Below are 24,024 nucleotides of genomic sequence, written 5' to 3' on the forward strand. Positions count from 1 at the left end.
AGAGGGGCATCGGAGTTTCCGATAGACAATGTTACTATCGGAGGATTAGGCTAGCTTTCCAGAAGTAGAAAGTCCTCTCATAGTCGGAATAACAGCTCAATTTTGATCTCTGCCATCTATCTGTTTTTGGGGTCTCAGCATACATGCCCTGTCGCAAGCAAGGCTACATGTCTCTGAGGGAAAGACGTCTTATCGGAGACCCAATGATAAAGAGTGCATCCTACAATCCTTACTAAAAAATACTTTACGACTTATATCTGACTTTGTCAATTGGGTATAATGTGCTGGAGGGATTCGTCTGCACAATGCACCATGTACCCGGAGGTTAGAATCGGAAGATAGGCGTCTGAATACGTGGGAATGGATCGGACACGGGGTTAATGGAGAGAATTTGCCAGTATCTTCCGAAGATCCTAGGGCTAGCTGGCAAGTGATCGGATGAATAGTAATACGGTGAATTATCCGTCCGATCCGAAGGTAGGTGGGTGTCACCCTTCCCATCGTTTCGCTGCTGCAGTCGGAGGGATCCGATGCACCGAAGCGTCACACCCAATAGGAGAGGCGCTGGTTCGGAGACAATTCGGGGCTGACAATGCATTGGCAGACATGTCGGAGCGACACACTGACACAGAAAGCGGCGAAGACTCATTGCTGTCAGCTCGAGGCTTCCGTTACTTTCGTGACGTTCAACACCCCGACCAGATACTCGGAGGCCGACGGGCGGGCGAGAAAAGAACAAAGCATGACCCAAAGTACCACCCAAGAACCCTACTTAAGCATTTCTCCAGCTCATGTTAGGGATAGGTAACAAAATACGTACAAAATGACAACGTCAAAGTCATCCCCAGCTTACACAGCAAAAACCACCCAAACAGCCATCGTCCAAAGCGATGTCGCCGTCCCCGAGAACACCAAGGCCGCCACCGGGCCCCTGCCCCTAACCATCTCCCACGCCGTTCCCATGCCTCCCCTGCCCCCTCCGCCCGGCCACCTCCTGATCCGCGTGCTCGCCGCCGCGCTCAACCCCAACGACTTCAAGATGCCCACCTACCTGCCCGACCCCGGCGCCACCGCCGGCTGCGACTACTGCGGCGTCGTCCTCGCCGCTGCCTCCCCTTTCAAGGAGGGCGACCGCGTCTGCGGCTCTCTCTTCGCGTACAACCGCGCCCGCCCGCGCGACGGCTCCTTTGCGCAGTTCGCCGTCGTCGACGCGCGCCTGGCGCTGCGCGTGCCCGCGGGTTGGAGCGACGCGCAGGGCGCGGCGATGGGCGGCATCGGGTGGACCACGGCCGCGCTCGCGCTCTGGGGCGACTCAGCGCTGGCGCTGCAAGGGAGGCCGTCGCGGCCGCTGGCGGAGGCGGAGTCGGAGCCGGTGCTCGTGTACGGCGGCGCGACGGCCTCGGGCACCATGGCCTCGCAGCTTCTCAAAGCGTGAGTGTTTCGCCCCGCGCGGGAGAAGAAAGTTCAGTGCTGACGAAACGCAAAGATCCGGGTATAGACCTATCGCGGTCGCGTCGCCGGCGTCCGCCGCGCTGGCCCGGCAGTACGGCGCCGCCGGCACGGCATCGTACCAGTCCGCCTCCGTCGCCGAGGATGCGCGCCAGGCGGCGACAGCAACCGGCGACGGTCAGATCCGCCACGCGCTCGACTGCATCACCGACGCCGACTCGCACGCCGCGTGCATGGGCGCCATCGCCCGCCGCGGCGGCCGCTACGCCTGCCTTGAGGTGCCCGACGCGAGCTGGCCGGGCGCGCGCAAGGCGGTCCGGGCGGGCGTCGTGATGGCGTACGAGTGCACCGGGCACGCGGTGGACTACGGCGCTGAGTCGGCGTACACGCGGGCGGCCAGCCCGGAGGCGTACGCGCTGGCCGTCGAGGCGGTCGCGGAGCTGCAGCCGCTGATCGATGACGGCCGCGTGGTGCCGCACCCCGTCAGAGAGCTCCGGGGCGGATGGGAGGGGATCCTCAAGGGGCTGGAGATGCTCCGCGGCGGACAGGTGCGCGGCGAGAAGCTGGTGGTTCGGATCCCGCAGGCTTCATGAACCTCGTAGTGGGTGGAAAGCATGGGGGGAAAAGAAAGGGATAAATAGAACGGAAACAAGATAAAGATAGAAGATAGGTTGAGAATGATACTGTTAATAATTACATTCGCTTTCAATGCAGCAGTGTCTAAGCGTCACAACGTAAGGGTCGAATGAATACCATTGTGCATGTATTAACTGACATCTATAACAGAGGAGGTATAGTAACTACTCAACTATATAGGGGCTGTGACTTATTAGCCCCGAAATGCAACCGAATGTAAAGTCTCAATTCCGAGGCGATACCAATTTTAGGCCGTCTACGATATCACTGCCGCCAACATCATCTCAAGGTTAACCGACAACAGCAGTCTTGGGCTCCTCCGCCCCAACCTTGCGCGCGGCCTCCCCTTCCACACCCACGGCCGCCTCAGTGTCCTTCTTCTTCTTCTCCTCCCCTTCCAACCCGTACTCGGTCTCGAGCTCGGTCCTCAGCGGCACGCGCTCCTCAAACAGCACGATGAGGAAGTTGACGGCCGCGAACGCGATGGCGATCTGCCAAAGCAGCTTGAGCGCGTCCTTGTAGACGCCGATAATCTGTTCCCGCGTCGTTTCGGGGAAGGACCAAACAAAGGAAGCGTACGCGTTCTCGTACGCCCGGTTGCCGCCGTGGAAGAGCGCGCGCACCTGCGGGTCCTCGATGCGGTAGGCCAGCTGGGCGAACTTGTTGTTGAAAATGGAGGCCGGGATGGCGACGCCCCAGATGCTGCCAAAGGAACGCACGAATGCCCAGGCTGAGGTGGTCGCGGCCTGGTCACTCTCCGGCAGCTGGGCTTGGGCAGCAGGCAGGAGGGTATTGAGGACGAAACCGCTGCCTATGGCTTGAATCATCTCGTACACAACCCACTTCGCAGTCGAGGTGTTCTGGTCCAGAAGGGTCAAGAGACCGTTGCCGATGACGGCGACGGCGAAGCCGAAGATGTGCAGAGGCTTGTACTCGCCCCAGCGCGCGAGCATCAGCACGGCGATGATAGCACCGGGCAGGCCAAAGAGAATGACAGGAAGGATATTGACGCCTGACTGTGAGGCAGACACACCGAGAACAGCCTGGAAGTAAACGGGCAAGAAGAAAAGAACCCAGTAAACCATGGTCGAGTTGAGGAAAGTGGCGAGGAAAATGATCGAGGTAGTGCGACTGCTGAAGAGCTTGGGGGGCATCACCGGCTCCTTGGCCTTTGTCTCGTACCAGCCGAACAGGAAAAAACCCGCAAATCCGATAATGAGAGGGGACAGGATACGGCCCGATGCCCACGAGTAGGTTGTGCCGCCATACGTAGTCGCGTAGAGAATACCGACAGTTGAGGCCATGAGAATCACGTTGCCGGTGTAGTCAATCCGCGCCAGCTTCTGAATGTGCGTTTCGGTACGGTTGTATGCGGTTCTGACGAAGAGAAAGACCATGACCATGGACACGCCGCCAATCTAAAGCAGAGTTAGCATTGGCGGAAGGGTTTGATTGGGATTTGAAGAACCCCTAAAAGAGCATGATGAACATGTTTTACTCACCGGAATGGTCATATAGAAGACCCAGCGCCAGGTAGTCCTCTCGACGATGAGCCCGCCGATCCAGGGGCCGATGGCCAGACCAATTGTGTAGACCATGAGAATGACAGACATGTAATTTCCCCGTATACGCAGCGGCACTAAGTCGGACACGATAATATCGATGATGATGTAAAGACCTCCGGAGCCGATGCCCTGGATAGCGCGACCAGCGATGAGCATTGCGCCGTTGGTGGCACCGCCGCTGATGCCACTGCCGAGCGTGAAAAAGGCAACAATAGCCATTGTCACCCATCGACGGCCATAGATGTTAGCCAGCTGGCCAAAGAGCGGCTGGATGGCGGCGCTGTTTGGATCAAACGGGGAAATGTCAGCAAGGCTTGTCGTTTTCTTTTGCACAGCACGGCTTGTCAGATGCATACCCTGTGAGGAAGAAGACATTGGTGATCCAGACGTAGTTTTGACCCATATCGAGGTCGGCGACGATATGAGGCAGGGCGGTGGTCACAACAGTGTTTTCCAGGGCGCTAAGGAGGCCCATGACGGCGCAGGTGAACAGGATGGCCCAGAAGCGGGCCGTGGGTTTGAAGTCGGTGACGCCATCGTTGGGCTTGGCCTTCTCGTCTGCCTTGATGCTTCCGTCGTTGTTGTTATTGTTGTTCAGGTTGCTGTTCGTGCTGCTATCGGCATCATTGGCGACGGGTGTTGTGGTAGAACCAGTCGCCGTTGCCGCGTCAGGGGGACCTTTGTCCAAGTCTGTCATGGCTGAGAGTTCTGGTCTGAACGGTGGGAGAAGGGTCCTTGGTTGGTTGAGCTGCAACAAGCTAAATGAGTGAGGATCTCGCGGGCAATATTTAGTCGGCCGGTGTGCTTTTGCCTTTTGTTAGCAGCGTGACTCGCTCACCGCGGTCTTAGCCGAAAGAGGAAGAGGTGGGATCTTAAAAGAAGATGGCGACAGCCCGATCTGTTTTTGCTTCCAGGGATTAGAGATGGGAGAGGTGGAAATCGGGCTAATTGTTGCGCCGAGAGGGTGGAATACTGACAAACGAACCATTTGTATCTGAGGTCTGCGGCCGCTGGCAAGGCATCCGCCCAATGGGGAAGCTTGGTCAGGAGCGTCCAAGACAGCAAGTACCCGCAGCGGGAGCCTGATGCGGAGTTGCAGTGAATAACTCCGCTAGGATGACTCTGCCTCTGCGAGGATACCTCCGCCATGATGACTCCTGTGAGATACAGCTTTTCTACAAGAAGCTAGATTTTGAAATCCAAGGGTCTAACGTTAATCGAGTTATTCGTACAAATGGTAGTTCGATTTCCCCAGTAAAGCTGGGGGCCCGCACGGTGTCCGCCCCTAACTTTGCAACGGACTAGCAGGGCCCCGTGGCTTTCAGGAGGTACATATGTACATACATAGATCTTCGTCTGATCTAATGATCCAGTGGCCAGAAAGTCCTGGTTTCCTTCGCGCCAGCCCAGCCGCCACGATACAAGAGCAAAAACACAATGACGATTTTCCTCCCTACCCTAATGATTGCACGATTAAAAAAAAGCCTTCGTATTTACACATTTACCATTGGATCCTCCGCCCGGCGATCCTTGCATGCTAGCGTCAATAGTAAATCGGCGCCCGACAGAATAAGGTTGCCACGTTTCACCCCACTCTTCTCTCGGGGATGAGCAGAAAGAAACGCGCCCGTTAGGTGGCCCACAAAAGGGAAAGCTTCAGCCCGTCGCAGATGCTGTCAAACAGACAACCACTTGAAGCACACACAATCTCCGACTAATAAAAGCCGCTCCGCACCTTGCGGACTTCTCTCTTTATTCACAATTTTTAGCGGTTGAAACGTAGAAATTTTAGGGACCGTTTCCACTTCCTCACCCCAAGACTGCGAATCCTGATAAAATGAACCACCCGTCCAAATTTAGACATGAAAAAAATAAAAGATGCAAAACTTTCCTTTTCTTTTGCAATTGTTAGTAATACCCCTCCTGTCAGCAGTGCTGTTCAAGCCTGGTATGGGAATGAATAGACCTGATCGACATCGCTCCAGGAATCATCCGTAAGCATCGCCCACTCGTCTGGCACACCATTATTCTTATCATGCTCCTCTTTGACTGTTAATCGAGAACTCCGCTGTAGCTTATTCAGAAGGATTTCTAATATCGGAGCAATCGGAGCCCGATTGGCTCTCAGAGAGAGTATTCAGCCTCGTCTGCAAAGCTTACCCGCAATGGTCTGCCGATCCGATGGTCTGAATCTGGCCAGCTGAGTGAAGGTGGATACCTCAGCACCAATCTCCGCTTGCTTGGCAGCCGATGCAGGTGCAGGGACCCGCCTACCCAGCGAGGTCTGGCAGGGTTCATTCCAAGCGAGCAGTAAGCCTGTGTCCATAGCCGTGGAAGCTATGTACGATCTCAAGTTAGACGAGGGAGTCGCATGCAAAACTCGAGTGTACTAATGTAGGGCACAATATTCAATTCTGCGGCAGATGAACTCCGGTGTCGGCTGTGAAAATCACTTCTATCTGATCTGGATTTGTCAGTCGCCAACTCGTCTATATTTACTAACAGGGATCACAAGGATCGCTACATAGGGCTCCCTAACCCCCACCTCTCCGCACTCGCTGTGCCTTTCGCAGATTTTCTCGGAGCGACGCGACGACCCCGATCCCGCCACAGTCGTTGCTGTCAGCATCGTCCACCTTGCTCGACAGCCCAATTACGGCGTCAAGTAGCGTCGGCGCCTCCCGTCTGGCGAGGAGCCCGCCGCCACCATCAGTGCCGTTTTTCCGCTGCTGACTCTGTGGCCCGGGGTGACTCGCGGTCGACACGCGGTACGGGCCGGGCAGGCCCAAGGTGTGTTCGATCTGCTCGAACTGGTGCTCCACTACCTCTACCAGCAGCCGCATCCGCAGGCTCGAGCTCAACGGCACGGAAAACCCGGCAAGCACCAGGCTGGGCGTCATCAGCGTGCCACCGAAGGTAGATGCGTTTGCGTTTGCGCCGGAAGGAACGGGGACGGCGCTCACCTGGTGCTGTGTAGACGACGATGATGGCGGTGGCGGTTGCGGCTGGGCAAGCTGGGCGAGGAGATGGGAGAATATGTCGTTGTAGATGGTGACTACTTGCAGGTAGCATGAGACCAGCGTCAGCAGCTGGGAGGCGGTGATGGCCACTTGGCCGGTCGGCATCCTCGGCGAGGAGGAACACGACTCGGTCCCTTTTGGTGGCGACGACGAGGACGAGGACGCAACCCGGGTCGAGCCAGAAAGAGAGGATGGAGATGAAAACGACGGTCGGCTGTCGCCGATCTCGTGCGTGGAGAACAACCGTGCCCTCGGAACCGCCTGAGTTACTACCTCCGCAGCCGCACTTGTCGCCGCGGATGCTTCGCCGGCTCCGCCGCTGGCCTCGGGTGCCACGAATAGTTTGCAGATATCTAGGAACTTGCTCGTGCTGACGAGGATGGATAACAGCGGGTTGAATACTGGCACGTCGCGAGCGAGCGCCTCTGCGGCAGCAACGTCTACCTCGCCAGAGTCCACGGTCGAGCTCGTCACGCTCAAAACTCCGAGGTCCCAGGATTCCGAATTGAGCTGCACCAGCTGCGTCGACAGAGATTCTAAGAGCCGCGCCAGCAGGACGCCCCGGCAGTGCTGGATCGGCGGAGCTGGGGCCAGAGACGCCATGGGAATTTGGTCTTCCTGGACCAGATCCATGGCATCCTCATGCTCGTGGTCCAGCCCTTCCCGTACAAGGTCGAACCCATAAGGCGGCGAAGCCGAAATGCAGGGTGGCATCGAGGCTAGATATCTGAAGAAGTCGATGGGCTGGTTCTCATCGAAGGAGATCATGTTCATGACGCCCTCTTCAAAGACCGCAGCCTCTTCGCTTTGGTCCCCTTCTTGGTATAACAAGGGCCATTCCATCGACATGGGCGATTGCTGGCCTGGGGCAACAGGGGAGACACGCTCGCTTGCCCGCTGTCGGGCCGCCCTCTTGTTACCAGCTGATCTGCTCGCAGCCGCGGTCAGCTCTGACGCCGGTGGTAGCCTCCCAGAGCTCCTCCCAGGCGGCTTGGCTGAGCTGGTAAAGCATGGATGCCGGACGCGGAGGCAACGCGTGCAAGGTATCGAGGTGTCGTCCTCCTTGGAGCGCAGACACCTCAGCTTTTGAGCGCGACAGCGGTCGCAAGCTGAGCGCCGCCAGGGCGACTGGACAGGCATCTCTGGAGGCGGAGGCGGCTGCCGCCACTGGTGGTTCGGTGGCGGCGGCGGTGGTGCTGATACAGCTTCTTCTGATGCCGCTGTAGGTATCGCGGCAGCGCCATGCTGTTGCTGAGCGGCGAGTTGAGCTTCGGTGGCCGATGATAAGGGCGGTGCCCGGGCGTACATGAAGTGCGATACGGAAGGGACTCGGAGCAATCTAATTATGGATTTGAAAAGAGAGGCCGCGTGATGTCTGTTCATAAGAGGACGCAAACGACAGAATGGTTTTTCCTCGAGGTAAGGTTTCATGCATGCCACACATCGGAATCTACGACAAATGGCGGCCACCATTCCTCTTTTTGCCCCTTTTACGGCCTCAGCTCGTTCAGCTGTCTCAGCTCAGCCATGTGATTACCCTACTACATATTGAATGCTGCAGAGCGAGAGAGCCTCAGCTGCGTTAATAAGTCATGGCTGCAGAGAGAAAATCGTATCCATTCGCTGGGTTTTCGCTGTTCGCTAATGTTCTGGTGTGGTTGGTCGGGAGGATTTGGTAGGATTCGTGCTATCGGTCAAGGGCGGGCTCAGGGCGATAAGAGAGTGTGTGAGCCGGCCAAATAAAGTCCGATTTAAACTCTCCGAGGCCGGTTTTCTTACATTCCATCTCAAGTCTAAACTGCGCCGTGGTCAACCCGGCCCGCGAGGGGGGAGGCTTTCGAAGCGGTGGATGCATGACTAGACTACTTGGAGGGCCTCGTACAATGTAACTTAGTAGAAAGGATTCAATGTTCCGCGCGCATTGTTTCCCATCCATCTGAATTGCGAGGCCGCCAACCTGCCAAGGCCACGCTACTGCCCAGGTTTACACCTGGCTCGCCAAGGCGCACCATTGCCATTGTAAGCACTGTGCTCCGTCAGCCTGCGCTGCATGAAGCGCACAAGGTCTCCTTTCATGAGGAGCATTCGTCGTCAGGCATGAAACCTCCATATATACCTTGATGACTAGAAATGTCGTTGCTACATGGATGGCATGGGCCGTGCTTACTTGCTCGCCGTTATGATCTGCGTTGGCAGATGCTACTTTGATATGTCGACGCGCCGATCCGCAAGGCTGAGACCAATTCGCGGTAATCGTCCTCAATCTATTTTGAGGCTGGGGCTGAGAGGTCTAGGCGGGCATCTCATGAACGAGCACGAGAGCCGAGCAACCTTACCTGATCTGGTGTACGAAGTGCCGGGCGAAGGAATCATATCTCAGCACGGATACCCTTGTGCGGTATCGTTTTGTGCTTACAACAATGACCCTTGTTCAATAACGGGGCTTAAGCCTGGCGGGAATTTGCTCAGAGCCCTGCAGGTAATTTGTTTCTTCCTTGTTGATGTTGTGTAGACGGCGCCTGCCCGTCTTACCCGGTATCTGCCAGCCTCCGAGTAAGACTTTGCTGTCGCATGTGCCAGCGGTATGAAAGGGGGTGGCACTAAGAATTCGCTTGAAATTCCCCGTCCTGATCATAATGGAGACAATATCCCTGGGTAAGATACCTTGCCGGGGGGATGCATGCAGGCTCGCGGATCGTGTCCTCGCAAAGGTTGCCTTGGCCCCCAAAACATGGTCCCCAGGAGGCTTGAGGGAACAAGCTCGATATTATTGCCGTGGCGTGTCCTCTGGCCGAAATTTTCGTACCAATATTCAAAAATCCCCCACGGATTCTCTAGTCATGCTAGGCTCAGATAATGTGTGCTTGAAGGTTGCCGCTGTTGGGACAGCGAAGAAACTTTACGGCCGCAAGGTCATACAAGGGTCATGGCGGGGACTCAGATGGCGGCATGCGATATGCGAGCCGAGTTTATAGTGGTGGATAGATGAAATGCATCTCTTGGAGTCCGCATCCGCGACTGATGGGTTGCACAGCTGCGTCTGCTGTTCGTGAAACGACCGAGCCTGAACAAGCGCGGGCTCGAAGCCCTGGAAGACCTTTGTTTGCAAATGCCGTACATATCTCCAAGGAAGGAAAATCTACAAAAGAAGTAAACAGCCGGATGGCAGGGCGGCTGGTTGATCGCCGCCCTGGTGACTGGCGGAAAGCGGCTGCAGGGCACGAGAAGCCACACGGGTAGCGGAAGCCCGAATAGGAGTCATCACAGCGTCGTCAGCGGGGAAGGCGGTCAAGCTCCGGCCGGCTTTGGCAGCAGAGGACAAGAGAATAATTTTCAAAGGAGATCTGGAGGCAGAACGGAAAGTAAAAGGCTTGCCGTCATGCACTTGTTAGACGAGGTGGCTTCCCAGCGGTGTAACTATTGCCAGCCTGCTCTTCGTTATGACAAGAATCGAACACCATGCATGTCGTTTCCAACTCCACAAACGAATGCAAGGTAGCAACCATTCTGCATGTTTTTGTGTTTCATCACACGGGTGCCATGAACAGCCTGGAGCCTCTCCTCGGAACTGAGGTTATTAAATAGGTCTCGTCGTCGGGGCTTTTGGGTCAACCTATACAGTACCATCTTCATACTCATCATGGTCACCACGCAGATTCTCCTTATATCATTAGAAATCGCGGCTCTTTGGGTTGTTTGCAGCATCGTATACAATGTGTACTTCCACCCGCTGCGACATTTCCCCGGCCCATGGATGGCCGGAGCCACGTCCGGGTGGAAGGCGTACAAAGAAGTCATTAAGCAGCAGACTCTGGCTCGCGAGCTTTTCAGTCTTCACGAGAAATACGGTAGGCTAAAAAAAAAACAAAATGCAGATTCTCAGTTCAAAGAAAAGTAATCTCATACACCTCGTAGGCGAAATCGTCCGAGTCGCCCCGAACGAGGTACGTTGACACGAGACACACCCTTTGCTCAGCATTATGACTACTGGAAGCCTCGTCCCTTACATCTACCTCAGCTCCATTTTGGGAAGCCCTCTGCGTTTCATGACATATACCACGGCAGCAATAGGTGGGATAAGGACCCTGGTCTCTATCGGACCGCTGGCGTCACGACCGGCTCCTTTGCGTTCCTCAAGTATGCCCAGGCCAGGGAACGACGGGAGGTGCTTCAGCCAATCTTTTCCAAAAAGGCCATCAACGAACTCGATCATCTGGTTTGGCGTAACGTGAGTAGTCTTTGCTTAGTCTTGGAGGAAGCGTTCTAATCCAGCTATCTTGCGCTTTGAGCACTCATCCATCTTTCAACATAGGCAACTAGACTCGCATCCTCCATAGCGAAAGCTAGCGCGACCAAGGCCTCCGTTGACCTGCTGTACGCATTCCGGTCCTATACCCTGGACACCATGATGTGCTTCACCTTTGGCAGCTGCGTTGGAGCGCTCGACGCCCCGCGTTTCCGCGACCCGCTGATCCTCGCCATGGACACCAGTCTCCGCATGCTACCGCTCCTCAAGAACGTCCCCCTCGTCCGGCACCTCATCTTCGCCGTGCCCCCCGCCCTCGCCATGCGTCTCATCCCAAACGCGAGCCGACTGGCTCCGCGCCTGTACCAGGTCCGCGCCCTTATCCAGCACCAGCTGCACGTGGTGCTGAGCTGCCCATCAAAGCTCGACGCCGTGTCGCACCACACGCTGTTCCACCACATGCTGGACCCGCGGTCGTACCGCGCGAGGGAGGTACCGGGGCTGAAGGCCCTGCACGACGAGGGCTTCATACTCATCTTTGCCGGCGCACACACAGTAGCCGACACGCTCTTGATGGGCCACTGGCACGCCATGAGGAGGCCCGCCCTGCTCGGGCGACTGAGGAGCGAAGTCGCGAGCGTCTGGCCGGACCTGGCGGCGCAGCCGGCGCTGGCCGACCTCGAGGCCCTCCCACTCCTGACGGCGACGATCAAGGAATCCTTGCGCTTCATCCCGTCCGGTGTGTCCCTGACGCGCGTGGTGCCGCCGGGCGGCGCCACCATATCGGGTCGGCAGATACCCGGCGGCACCGTGGTCGGCATGGCCATCCTGCACGTCCACATGTCCGCCGAGGTTTGGGGCAAGGACGTGGCCGAGTTCAGGCCCGAGCGATGGCTGGAAGAAAAGGTCAAGGCCGATGCTGAGAGCGAAATGACCGCCTCGATGGCTCGCGCGGGTAGCCTTGACCACTGGCTTGTGTCCTTCAGTCGAGGACCTCGCATGTGCTTCGGCGTCAACTTGGCTTGGGCCGAGCTGTACATCGCCTTCGCGACCATGATTCGCCGCTTTGATATGACCATTGATGGCACGACACCAGAGGACATGGAATGGCGAGACTGCATTGCAGCTTATTATCCAAAAAGACACTTGCATGCATGGTGCCGCTCATCGGATCCCTAGAAGCCAGAACATCCGGTGGACGTGTTTGCATTAATTTGCATTAGACTTGTCTAGAGCAGCGGAAGATGTCTCTGCGGCGGAAGGCGGGTATACACAAGTCTATGCAGCAGAAACGTAAACGAGCATAAGATCAATATTTTATGTTATGTATTCATGCTCCTTTGCAGTATTTGGTGTCTCTTCGTTGTTGGACCCCGTATTTCGCCCGGCTTGCGCTGTACTTGGGTATGTTGTATAGGGTGAGTTTGAGTAGCTTTGGCCTTTGGCGCGTTGAAGCTGCTTTCTAAGGCGGATGTGATGTCGCGCGTATGCAGTCGGACGGTTTATCAATGTAAACCTGTGTACTCTGGCCTATCGCTCCTTGGTCTAGCCCAGGGGCTACCAGGCAGAAGACACGGCGGCAACTTGGATAGAAAGAATTAACGAAACTAGAAGTTTGGCCGCGTTGACATGGGAATTGGAGGCGGCGCATCCCCGTCTTCCGCGGCCGCCACCGTCCCGAGACCCGGCTTCTTCTTGGGCGGTGGTGGAGGAGGCGGCTTCTTCTTCCCACCCACCGTTGGTGTATCTTGTGCAGGCGTCTCCTGTCCCCCCTGACCCGCCACGCCCCCAAACCTGTTCGCGAGGCCTCCCAGTTTGCCTGTTACGTCGTGCTTCCCGTTGAAAGCCTGCGCCCGGCTATACCCCGCGGCCACCTGGTCGCCGTGGCGCTGCCGAAAGTTGTTAGCCGTGCTGGCCGCCGCCCGAGCATCGGTCAGCGACACTTTCGAGGGGTCGTCACGGAATTGCGACGCCGTCTTGAGCGCGGCCTGCTTCTGCGCCCACGTCGTGCCTTGGCTCGGTGCAGGTGCACTTTGTTCCTGCTGCGGCGGCGGTGTGGAGGACGAAGTGTTAAAGCGCGCGAAGCGATTTTGTAGCTCGTTCATGTGGCTGCCACCTTGTTGCTGCTGGCTGCTGGCACTGCTGGCGCTGCTGTTGCTCTTACTGATACCGAGAGCAGGTACGGATACTCCAGCGGCGCCGAGGCGGTTCACCGCACTCTGATTTAGTAGACCGCCGCCCGTTGGTTGTGGACTCGTAGAAGGAGGGGTGACTGCGGCATCACCGGCCCCGCGAGGCGGCAGTCGGGGCGGTAGGCTCGGCGCCGCAGCAGCACTGCCGCCACGCCCGGGAAGCGCTGGTGGTGCGGCCCTCGTCGTATTGGTCGCCGCGCTGTACGATGGTGGGCTCCTCCCATCAGCGCCGTCCCGACGGCCCGGCGGCAGCGGCAAGTGGTCGGTCCGCAAGCCTGTGGTGTTGGTTCGATACGGGCGAGGAGGTGCAGGGGCCGCCTCCGCCTCCGCCTCCTCCTCCTCAGATTGTGTCGGTACACGGGCTGTGCGAGCGGGCGGCTCGACGCGCGGCCCATGGGGGTCCTGATACTTGGATGGCGCGGTGACCGGCTTGCGCTTCTCGCCGCCGGAAGAGGATGGCGCGGGGCCAGGGCCGAGGCCGGTGCCGCGACGTTGCGGTGGGGGAGGCAGCGAGGACGGGTCGGTCAGGGTGTGAAGAGGGCGGGACACGTGGTCCTTGTTGCGCTGGTCCTTGGACTCGCCGCGGCCGACGAGACCTTTCTGGAGAGCAAAAGTTCAGCAAATACATGCAAGGATGGGAAGGGGGGTTGGCTACGCGTCGGGCGGTCGTACCATTTGGCCTTTGAAGGTGGTGCCCTCCTTCTCGGGATGCCACCCGTTCTTCACGAAGCCGCCGAATTTCGACATGGTGGGGGGGGGCCACCGTTGCAGCCGCAACTTTGATTAGGAGGATAAAGGAGATTCGTAGGAGGAAATACCGGCAGACGTAACCGTGCTGGATGCTTGCTTGCGTTGTTATAAAATACTGCACAAGTTGGTTGTATTTGCTAGGATGAACGGGTGGGATGACGACGATTACGGGCTGTGGGGAGGAGGAGGCTTGGGCCAACGGTTGGTTTTAGTGCCCCACCAATAGGTACCAGGTACCTGCATTTCTCCAACAAGTCGTCTGAATCTCGCATTCGCAACATTAACAATCCATGTCAATTATCTTGTGATATTCTTTGTCAAGAGGACCGAAAGTAACGGACAACGGCAGCCAATTATCAATCAGCAGCGTTGCAACTGCCGTGCCGCCCCCACTATACACGGTCCCAGCAAGCACACCGACGCGTTCTCCCACCGGCCAGCGCGTCCTGTCGCATGCTTCCTCTCCCAGTCTCCAACACCAACACACGACGACATTGGCTATGTCGGCGCCAGACAACGCCGAGTACGAACTGCTCACCGAGCACTTTAGCTATCCCCCAGTTGTACGCCTTCTCTCCCTCCCCATCGCCCACTCTCCCGTTGCCCTCCCACCCCCACCTACTGACAGTTTGCCCAGTCCCTCCTCGACGACATCATCAATGCGGTCAACGTCCTCGCTGACCACGCCCTCGGCGCCGTCGAGCGGGCCCTCCGCAAGATCTCCGCGCAGAACCTCGGATTTGGCAACCCCAAGAAGCGCGGCGCGCCTGGCGCCGACGCCGCCGCCGCCGCCCTGAGCCCCGACGAGGCCGCCAAGCGCGAGATCGAGCACGGCACGCACCAGCTCGAGACGCTCCTCAACGCCTCCATCGACAAGAACTTTGACATCTTTGAGCTCTATGTCATGCGAAACATTCTCACCGTCAAGCCCGACGACCGGCCGTACATGCAGCTCGCCCACTACAAGGGCCTCGACTTCTCCCCCCCCGGCGACGTCGCGGGAGCTTCCCCGCCGCCCAGCCTCGAGTCCATAACGCAGCTACGGAGACGACTGCACGCCAGCCAGCAGCTGCAGCTCGCGCTGGAGACGGAGCGCGTGCGCAACGACGCGCTCCTCGCGACGCTGCGCGCGGCCGTCGGCGTCAAGGGCCCCGCACCCACGACGACGACGACGGCGGCGGTGAAGACGGAAGACGATGCCGCCGCCGTGCAGGAACAGCAACAGGCCAACGCGCTGGGCTTTCTGCACGACCGCGGCACGCTCGAGGAGGGCGGTTCCGAGCGACCCATCGCCACGACGACCGAGTTCACCCTCGCGCAGCTACAAACCCTCCGGACGCTGTCGTCATCTCTGCGGGAGCTCCTCCCCACCATCCGCGACGACGACAACGAAGAAGACCAGGAGGGAGAAGAGGAGAAGAGCTGGCGCCGCGAACGCGCCGAGTACATCGAGCGCGCGTCCAGGCGGTACCTGGAGACCGTCGCGGGCGTCGAGCTCGGTCCGGGTGGCGAGGTGCGCGACGGCGAGTGGCAGAGCGCGGGGCGGGCGCTCGCGCGCGACGAGGTCGAGGGGCTCGAGGCCGTGATGGCTGTCCTAGGCGCCGCGGCGGCGGCGGCGCAAGGGGAGAACGAGGAGGGTGGTGCAGCGGAGGATGAGGATGAGAGCATGGCGCAGTCGTGAGTGACTGCGGAGCGAATGTATCATGAAAAGACTTTTGGTACCTTTTTGTTTTGGGAGGTCAGCGGGATTTCGGCGTTTATATCACGATTATGATGGGATATGGTCATCTGATGCTGATTTCAGACAGGGATTGATGACCTTTCTGCAGTGTCAAGTATAACACATCATTCATTTGCAGAATGGTGACGCATGGGTGAAATGTACATGGTATTGAATGTGCTAATATACAACAGGCTATGTCCGCCTATGATGCTGACAAGAAGCCGCTGGCTGGATCGCCAGAACATATCATACAGAATAAAGACAAGACTGACTATGACACCAGAGTACTTTTCAGTAGTGCTCGATCATTCTGTGCAGCCCACCCGGCATGTTCTTCTCATCGAGAAGCTGGTTCTCCTTAGCGACGTGCCAAAAGTGGTGCTTCCAAAAGCGCGCCTCATCGTCGCCGCCGCCATCTTCGCCGTGAGTGCTGCCCTTTTGCGCCTGCGCCGCCATCTTGTTGTGCAGCACCGTGTCGACGACGCGCCGCGCGCTTTCCGTGTCGTCCTCTGCCAGCAGCGCGCGCAGCAGCTCGTTAAGGCACGGCAGCGACGTGACGGGTCGTCCCGCGGCGGCCAACTCGTCGAAGCGCGCCAGCGCCGTGCGGGCCTCGCCGGTGAGCGCGGCTGCGCGGATCACGCGCTCCCATAGCGTCTGGTCGCCGCGCGAGATGTCGGCCATGCCGTAGCGGTGCAGCAGTGCCTCGATGGGCGCAAACGAGCGCGGGTCGCGCTGTAGCGACCGCTCAATCAGGATCGTCACCATGTACGGGTTGATGCGCACCTTTTGGTGGCGCAAGTGTGCGAGGACGGCCTCGACGGCCTCGTCGGAGGCGTCGGCTAGCGAGGCCACGGCGTGCAGTGCCTTGGCGTACAGTTCCCCAGTAAGGGCAAACTTGGACCGCGCCAGGTCGGCAAAGACCTGGTTGACCGCCTCGACCTGCGCCTCTGGCGAGTCAGCGCCCGTTAGAGCCAGCATCTCTTCAATCAGGATCACAAAGGTCGCCTGATTCGGCTCTACGCCGTTCTTCTCCATCAGTTCCATGATCCAGGCAACGTCATCAGGCCCGCTAGAGAAGGCCCGGCGAAGGATGATGTTGTGTGTGCTGACGTCGGGTCGGATGCCATTGTTGTGCGCCCAGCTGAGAAGCACCTTGGCCGCCGGGGGGTCAATCTCGAGTATACCCTTGATGCATGCATTCACCATTTCAATGCTGGGCTGGACAGCACCACTTTCTGCCACTGTATCGTTCTTCACTGCATCATCCCACTCCGTTTGTAGCTTTGCAAGTGCCGTTATACACAAGCCAATCTTGCCTTTGAGGATATATGCTGCGAGGCGTTCTGTCCAGATAGGCACGTCGAGGCGCACATTGGCGCTTTCAAGTTGATCCCACAAGGCGTCAATCTTCCGCGTATCCTTGCAAAGTCTCCAACCGTGCATCATACCGGTGTATGTTTTGAGCGTTAAGGGAATCTGCAGTCCGTTCATCAACTCGACAGCCGTCTTGTACTCGTAGTCTAGGCGCAGTGCACAGGCGATGAAGATGATAAAGTCCATCAGTTCGGGCCTGGATTGTATTGCGGAGCGTAGACCTGCGCTATTAGCCTGTCTTTGGTACAGCTCGGCCCAGATGGTCCGGACGCCTGGTTTATTGCGCTCTATGTATGCCTTGCGTAGTCGCTTGTGAATTTGAGCAAGACTTGTTCTTGGTTCCTTGGCAGAGCTTCCTTGACGCCATGGTACCTGTTGATTCTGTAGAAACAGAACAAATATGGGCCATTGGTTCATGATGTAGGCTTGGAGCTCATGAGACTTCTCGGATGGAAACAAGACGGCGTGAAGGGTGGCGTGATGGGGGAATTCTTGCAGCATTAACTCGGCTGATTGACTGTATTCACCGAAGAAAATGCTTGCCAGCTCCAACAATGGAGCAAATTCTCTTTGCACACGTTCTGTGACAAATCGCGGGTCGGAGCAGAAACATAACGTGGCGAGAAGCCCGTCCATCAGTTCTCTCGCTCGGCCATTTTCAAACTGTGGAAAAACGGCGTTGAGAAAAGCTTCCGGAGTGACGCTGCTATCATCAAGCACACCGTCATTTGATTTCTGTGTGCTCCTCAGCCCAACGCTAAATTCAACCTTGTCCGGGAGAGCCAGTCGCAAGGGTCGCTCTTTCTCGGGCAGCCGTTGCATTTGCGAGACGTGCATCCAAAGCGCCAGCAAATTTTGCGCCAAAAGGTTGCGATGAGCGCTGGAATTTTTGCTCGTGGCAAAAACATGGCATATCTTGAGGGCCATGATATTTGGGATGTGCGGACTTGTTATGCCGACCCGAGCTGCGAGCTGAGCGATCGCGAGGCAGGAGGAGGCTCGACCGTACTGTATCTCATCTCTGCAAGCATTGTTGATGAATTCTATCAAGAGTTGTGATATAGGCACCGGAAAGTGGTTATCGTAGTTTCGCAGATGCGGCCATATCGACTCCTCGAACGTCTGGAGTCGTTGATCGACGGGGTCGTTTTTACGCGCCACCAAGGTGCTCAGCATGAATGTTATATCGATTTCGGTACTCGGCCGGGTTCCTGAGGCGGCCTCGTTGGGCTGGACACCGGTGGAATTGCCTGTCCACCCCATGCTCTTCGCATTGACAATCTGATTAAACATGTCAAAGGCTGACACATCGGATCTGGAGGAGGGTCGCGCGCCAGCGTGCCTGGGCTTGTGCTTCCCATCTCGATGGCGTGGCGCCTTGCGCTCCTTTGCAGAGGATTGCGAAGCTCGCCAGGGCTGCTCGTCTCCGGTCGTGTCGGCGAGCGACGAGAATGCCAATTTGGCGACAGGCTGGCGAGCCTGGGTGCGTAGCTGTGTGGTGCATCTCCAGCACACAGCGCGCGACGGGAGCATGGCACCTATGCTCGCCGGGAAGGGCCTACTGATAGGTTTTCTGCCGGTCGGAAGATGGTACGCACGAAGCTCGAGGGCGGTGATTTGCGATGTCGTTTGTTGCCGTCAGGGACAAGCTCTGGTTGAAATTCGAGGTTGAGATTCTGCGGTGGATCCCATCAACATTTCAGTGGATACCGCCAGAAGGGCAGGTGTACATAAGTAATTGAACTGTGTTGACGATGTTGATAGAATGCAAATCTGTACACAATACAATTTTTAGAGGCTATAAGTCAGTGACCTAGCATACAAGATCATTATCAATGGCATGATTAGTCAATTTGACGACGCCTATGGAGGTGTATACTACAGGGCTGTATGAAAAGGTGTGAGGTGCCCTGGGTGCGCCAACTAATTTTAAACCCAGGTCAATAATAGCCAGGCTACGAGACCACTTACAGTCACTAGAATATAGGGTATCAACTTTAGTGTTGAGTAATTATCAAGGAGGTATTCACATGGATCGATCAATGGCTTGCATTCTGGGGGACGGACGCGGCATCGAACTAGTAAGAACTGGGGCATTTCTAGGGCACAATTTTTAACCTCACATGGAATACTACGGCGCCGTCAGTATCTGATTGGGGCGTCTGGGAAGGATGGATTGAGATCGACCTACCCGAAATTCGTGGTTCTCACGGTCTGTGAGGTTGAAGAACTCGCTGTTTGGCACGTGCTCCATGTTGGCGTAAATGCGGTCACGGCGGCGGTTCTCCCACTTGTAGTACATGACAAGGACAGAGATGCAGACGCCGGCAAAGGCATTGGTGATGACCATGGCAATCTTGGCAGGAATATACTCTGGCTTGTCCTTGTCGCGGAATGTAAGGGGGCCGATGACGTTGCCGATGCCTAGACTTCAATCAGCAATTAGAAAATGACAGGGAGCACGACATGACTTACAAAAGCAGATGAGGAGCAGCGCGTTCAAGGTGATCTTTTTCGTGTGGCCCGAAAAGTTGGCTGATGCGAATGAGTATATAAGCGCAAGCGAGGGGACGGTGCATGAAGTGAGGTAGGTGCCCGCCATCTTGCCCGCAACATGACCTTCGGCCGGTAAAAACCTCAAAAGACAACTGCCCAAGGTGCTAGTGGCAAGTAAACCGACGGCGAGGAAGCCCCGTATGTTGTACTTGCCAGCAAGTAAGCTACAGGTAATGGTGAGGATGGCCGTGAATGCGCCAGAAGGGATGCCCATCAGGGCGGAGACCTCGGATGTGAAGCCAAACGTCTTGATCACGGTAGAGGAATAGGTGCTGAGGAAGCCGTTGGGGATGGAAGACGACATGATGGCCAGGGCCAGCAACCAAGTCTGGGGGTCCCGCAGACACTCGACAACCTGGGACTTTTTGAACTTTTTGTTCTCGATACCTGTCATGTTTTCTCGCAACCGCGCAATGGCCCATTGCTTCTCCGTGTCCGACAACCGGGACACCATCGGGTTGTCCGGCATCACGAAGACGACCAGGAGCCCGACGATGACGGTAAGGACGCCGTACACGAGGAACATGATCTGCCATGACTTGAAGACGCTCCCCTTGTAGTGCTGGAAGCCGAACGAGGTGACGGAGCCGACCATCTGGCCGACGCCGGTGCCGACGTACCAGACGCCGACCCGCAGCGGCTGCTCCGACTTCTTGTACCACATGGCCGTGATGAGGATGAGAGCCGGCGCGACGGCGGCCTCGAAGCACCCGAGCAGCACTCGTAGCGCGACCAGGGTGCCCCAGGACCGGGCGACGGCGGTGCAGGCGACCATGACGCCCCAGCAGACGACGTTGGCGCCGAGGTATTTCGCGGTGGGTAGGATTTGCATGAGATAGCCAGTAGGGAACTCAAAGGCGAGATAGCTGACGTAGAAGATGAGGGCGAGCTGGGAGAATTGGTTGCCGTTGATGCCGGTGTCCGCTTGGAGGCCCATGATGTTGGCATAGTTGACTGCCGATGTGTGAGGAGAGAAAGTTGGCTGTAGGGCAATGTATGGGAGGCTCACTGAGTGTTTTATCAAGGTATTGCAAAAAGTAGCAACCAACTGCCACAGTTCATTAGCATACTCAAAATGCGGCCGGCGAAGGGCGGGAGACTTACACATGAGTGGCACAATGGTCATGTCGATTTTCCGGACCAGGCGTTTCTCATCTTCCGCGGTCATCGGCGGCACCCCGTCGCCACCATTTTCAATGAATTTGAGGGCCGCATCAATGTCAGAGCCTGTGATTGTTGGCTTGACTAGCTCGGGGTCGTAGTCATCGTGGCCTTGGCCGGCCTTGGCGTGTTGGTTGATCTCCATGGCAGGCAGAGCAAGCTTGTCCAACTCAGAGAAAGTAAGGGAACAGACGTTTTAGCTTGTATCAGGACCTCGGGCTGGAAGCAGCGACAATTGACACCTTTATGTAGCGATCTTCATGACTTCGTATACTATAGATGCGTCGACCAAGCCACAGGGTAGGTGTCTCGGAACTTGAGTGCGCAAGGGTATGTTGGGCGATGTTACGATACGACTCAGCGGAAGCTATTCGGAACTCCAAACCTTAACATGACCATTCAGCATACGCTGAATACTTGGTTCGCCGGCTCCTCGGAACTTAATAGCACCTATCGACTGCGGGGAAGGACCAAAACGGCACGATGATCGACAGGCGGGAAAGCGCCATGTACTTAATTAGCTGAGAGTTTGAAGTGCCGTCCAGTGCCACAACCAGTGTGTAAAGTATTGTGGCTTTATTACTAGTTATTAAAAACATATATACCGACTTAACTCCGACAATCAGGACTAAAAGCGACATTTCTTGCGCCTCCTCCACAAGTCTATACAATCGTCTAGTTAATAGAAGTGGAGCATGCGGGCTATCAGGAAACCTTGAGACTGATACCTCTCGTTAACAGATATCATGAAAGATACGGCGTCGAGCCCGATTTATTCCCTATCTCTATCCACGGTCTGCCCGTTTTAAAGTCCTTGATATATCCCGTGTTTATGGATATCTGTAGATGGATAAAGGAACTTGAGGGGAGTCAGGGCCCATGCGAAACGCCACCACAATGCCACTTCACGCCCTCCCCAGATGCCCGGAGGTTGAATTGGGTTCGCCGGAGTCCAAATCTGGGGATACGGCAGGGCGCCTCACAGTCTCCTGTTTGAACTTAAGCTGATGCAACGACATCACCAGCTTCACTCGTCTGCCATCGACACGCTATCAAGACGCTAGAGTCCGGCACTTACGCAAGTAAATCAGCCAAATATCGCCCTCAATTCCGCGTTCCGCGCACCCCGAGACACCAAATTGTTGCCTTCTTAACTTGAACAGATTGGCCTTCTTTGTCCCAGCTCTTAGATAAGGTATACGTACGGTAAACCACAGCGAATCTGCCGAATATTCAACAATGCCTGTCTCTACAGACTCTGCTTTTAGCACGAATCACTCGGCGCTCGACTTTTCCCAGTTCCCTTCTCGCCGCAGCGTCGTCCATAGCACCGAGGGCATCGTCGCTTGTACGCAGCCACTTGCCGCCAAGTGTGGTCTCGATGTGCTTCGCGCTGGTGGAAACGCAGCTGTGAGTACACCTTTCATTTTTCCCTCTTCTTTCTTGTACAATTATCTAAGAGGGATACTAATTCTTCATCAGGATGCAGCCGTCGCTGTCGGTATGTTGCCGGGATCCGCCGCCGCTCGAGAAACGACGTGCTAACCTGTTCTTCTTCCAGCTGCTGGGCTCAACATGACCGAGCCGTGCTCGACTGGCATCGGCGGGGACATGTTTATTCTGTATTGGGATGCGCAGAATAAGACAGTCTCAGCAATGAACGGCTCTGGCCGGTCCGGTGCCAAGTGCACGCTGGACAAGGTCCGCTCGGCGCTGGGCCTCAAGGACGACGGCACGGACAGCATCCCTATGCTCAGTGTCCATGCTGTCACCGTCCCCGGGGCTGCAGCGGGTTGGTTAGACACCGTTGAGCGATTCGGAAGCGGAACACTGACCATGGCTGACATCCTGCGGCCCGCAATCGACCTTGGTGAGAAGGGCTTCCCCGTATCCCAAGTGGCCGCTTCTGCCGTGCGTATATCTACAGTTTCCTCATGAAATCTACCCGCATTCATCTAACACTGGGCAGTGGGGAGAGTCAGAGGAGCTCATTCGCAGCGCCTCGCCCAACTTCGCTGAGATGCTGAAGAGGGACCCGGCCGCCGCTGAAGGTGTCCGCGCACCTAGGACCGGCGAGATTATGAAGAACGAACGGCTGGCGAGTACCTTCCGCACGCTGGCGAAGGAGGGGAAGAAAGGGTTCTATACTGGTCGCATCGCCGAGGAGCTCGTCAAGGTCGTGCAAGACCTCGGCGGCTTTCTTGACCTGGATGATCTGAAGCATCATGCTGAGATGGGCAGTGAGCCGGTTGAGCCCATCTCGCTCAAATTCTACGGCCAAGGGCTCTCCGCCCAGTCCGCAGACGGGGGCATTGAGCTCTGGGAGCACCCGCCTAACGGGCAGGGAATCGTTGCGCTCATGGCGCTTGGCATCATCCAAGAGCTGGAAAAGGCCGGCCAAATTCCCACCTTTAAGCCGGAAGACTTTAACAGTCCCGCGTACCTCCATGCCATCATCGAGGCCCTACGTTTGAGCTTTGCCGATGGTAACTGGTATGTCACTGACCCTAACGTGACCAAAGTCCCAATCGCGGGCATGATCTCCGAGGAGTACCTCGCCAGCCGGGCGAAGCTGTTCGATCCGTCAAAGGTTGGCGAAAACATTACAGAAGGGCGACCCCTCTTTACCTCGCCGGCGCTGCAGAGCAGTGACACCGTCTACTTCACCGTCACCGATGCCGCCGGCAACGCCGCCTCCTTCATCAACTCCAACTACGACGGCTTCGGCAGCGGCATCATCCCCCGCGGCTGTGGATTCACCCTCCAAAACCGCGGGGCGAACTTCTCGCTCAACCGCAACCACCCGAACAGGATCGAGCCCCGGAAGCGTCCGTACCACACCATCATCCCGGCCATGGCGACCAACACTCGCGATGGCTCCCTGCACTCTTCTTTCGGTGTCATGGGCGGCTTCATGCAGCCGCAGGGCCACGTGCAGGTGCTCCTCGGGCAGGTCGTCGGCGGGCTCGATCCTCAGCAGGCCCTGGATGCACCTCGCATCTGCATCGGCAGCGGCCTCGCGGAAGTGGAAAAGACGAGTGAGTGGATCGTGCATGTCGAGGAGGGCATGCCGGAGGCGACGATTGACGGACTCCGGAAGCTGGGGCACAAGATCAAGCTGGTGAGCGGTGACAAGCGCAGCCTCTTTGGACGAGGGCAGATTATCCGCTACTTGGTCGACTCTGTCGAAAAAACGCCGGTGTGGTCTGCGGGCAGTGACTCGCGTGGTGACGGCGCCGCGTATCCGGCCTAGGTAGAATAGAATGTAGAACTGCGCAATAGACTATTCCACGGCCTTGCTGTCGTTGAAGCTGAAAGTGAGAGCCTTTTTTTATTTACTATGTATTATTCT

The 24,024-nt window shown here is 56.9% G+C and overlaps 8 protein-coding genes across 8 annotated transcripts; 4 read left to right on the forward strand and 4 right to left on the reverse strand.

Moving 5' to 3' along the window:
• Positions 1-823: 823 nt before the first annotated feature.
• Positions 824-2,042, forward strand: ISF_03059 (Alcohol dehydrogenase superfamily, zinc-type; the record flags this gene model as incomplete). The annotated part of the gene is made up of 2 exons (XM_018846665.1): positions 824-1,431; positions 1,487-2,042. 2 exons carry the CDS (start codon positions 824-826, stop codon positions 2,040-2,042), a joined length of 1,164 nt encoding a protein of 387 aa, XP_018706393.1.
• Positions 2,043-2,375: 333 nt separating this feature from the next.
• ISF_03060 (Major facilitator superfamily domain, general substrate transporter) lies at positions 2,376-4,347 on the reverse strand (the record flags this gene model as incomplete). Its single annotated transcript, XM_018846666.1, has 3 exons — positions 2,376-3,503; positions 3,588-3,930; positions 4,007-4,347. The coding sequence occupies 3 exons, from the start codon at positions 4,345-4,347 to the stop codon at positions 2,376-2,378; spliced, it is 1,812 nt and encodes a 603-aa protein (XP_018706394.1).
• A 1,837-nt stretch (positions 4,348-6,184) lies between these two features.
• On the reverse strand, positions 6,185-7,978 carry ISF_03061 (Zn(2)-C6 fungal-type DNA-binding domain protein; the record flags this gene model as incomplete). Its single annotated transcript, XM_018846667.1, has 1 exon — positions 6,185-7,978. The coding sequence occupies one exon, from the start codon at positions 7,976-7,978 to the stop codon at positions 6,185-6,187; it is 1,794 nt and encodes a 597-aa protein (XP_018706395.1).
• A 2,332-nt stretch (positions 7,979-10,310) lies between these two features.
• Positions 10,311-12,095, forward strand: ISF_03062 (Cytochrome P450; the record flags this gene model as incomplete). Its single annotated transcript, XM_018846668.1, has 4 exons — positions 10,311-10,518; positions 10,586-10,614; positions 10,689-10,898; positions 10,983-12,095. The coding sequence occupies 4 exons, from the start codon at positions 10,311-10,313 to the stop codon at positions 12,093-12,095; spliced, it is 1,560 nt and encodes a 519-aa protein (XP_018706396.1).
• Positions 12,096-12,523: 428 nt separating this feature from the next.
• ISF_03063 (hypothetical protein) lies at positions 12,524-13,855 on the reverse strand (the record flags this gene model as incomplete). The annotated part of the gene is made up of 2 exons (XM_018846669.1): positions 12,524-13,708; positions 13,781-13,855. 2 exons carry the CDS (start codon positions 13,853-13,855, stop codon positions 12,524-12,526), a joined length of 1,260 nt encoding a protein of 419 aa, XP_018706397.1.
• Positions 13,856-14,358: 503 nt separating this feature from the next.
• On the forward strand, positions 14,359-15,539 carry ISF_03064 (Centromere protein Mis12; the record flags this gene model as incomplete). The annotated part of the gene is made up of 2 exons (XM_018846670.1): positions 14,359-14,421; positions 14,496-15,539. 2 exons carry the CDS (start codon positions 14,359-14,361, stop codon positions 15,537-15,539), a joined length of 1,107 nt encoding a protein of 368 aa, XP_018706398.1.
• Positions 15,540-15,872: 333 nt separating this feature from the next.
• ISF_03065 (Major facilitator superfamily domain, general substrate transporter) lies at positions 15,873-20,817 on the reverse strand (the record flags this gene model as incomplete). Its single annotated transcript, XM_018846671.1, has 5 exons — positions 15,873-18,446; positions 18,518-18,631; positions 19,147-19,379; positions 19,431-20,519; positions 20,616-20,817. The coding sequence occupies 5 exons, from the start codon at positions 20,815-20,817 to the stop codon at positions 15,873-15,875; spliced, it is 4,212 nt and encodes a 1,403-aa protein (XP_018706399.1).
• A 1,094-nt stretch (positions 20,818-21,911) lies between these two features.
• Positions 21,912-23,925, forward strand: ISF_03066 (acylase ACY 1; the record flags this gene model as incomplete). Its single annotated transcript, XM_018846672.1, has 4 exons — positions 21,912-22,082; positions 22,155-22,173; positions 22,234-22,583; positions 22,642-23,925. 4 exons carry the CDS (start codon positions 21,912-21,914, stop codon positions 23,923-23,925), a joined length of 1,824 nt encoding a protein of 607 aa, XP_018706400.1.
• Positions 23,926-24,024: the final 99 nt, after the last annotated feature.

The sequence above is a fragment of the Cordyceps fumosorosea genome (genome assembly GCF_001636725.1).
Source record: "Cordyceps fumosorosea ARSEF 2679 chromosome Unknown scaffold_5, whole genome shotgun sequence".
NCBI lineage: Eukaryota > Fungi > Ascomycota > Sordariomycetes > Hypocreales > Cordycipitaceae > Cordyceps > Cordyceps fumosorosea.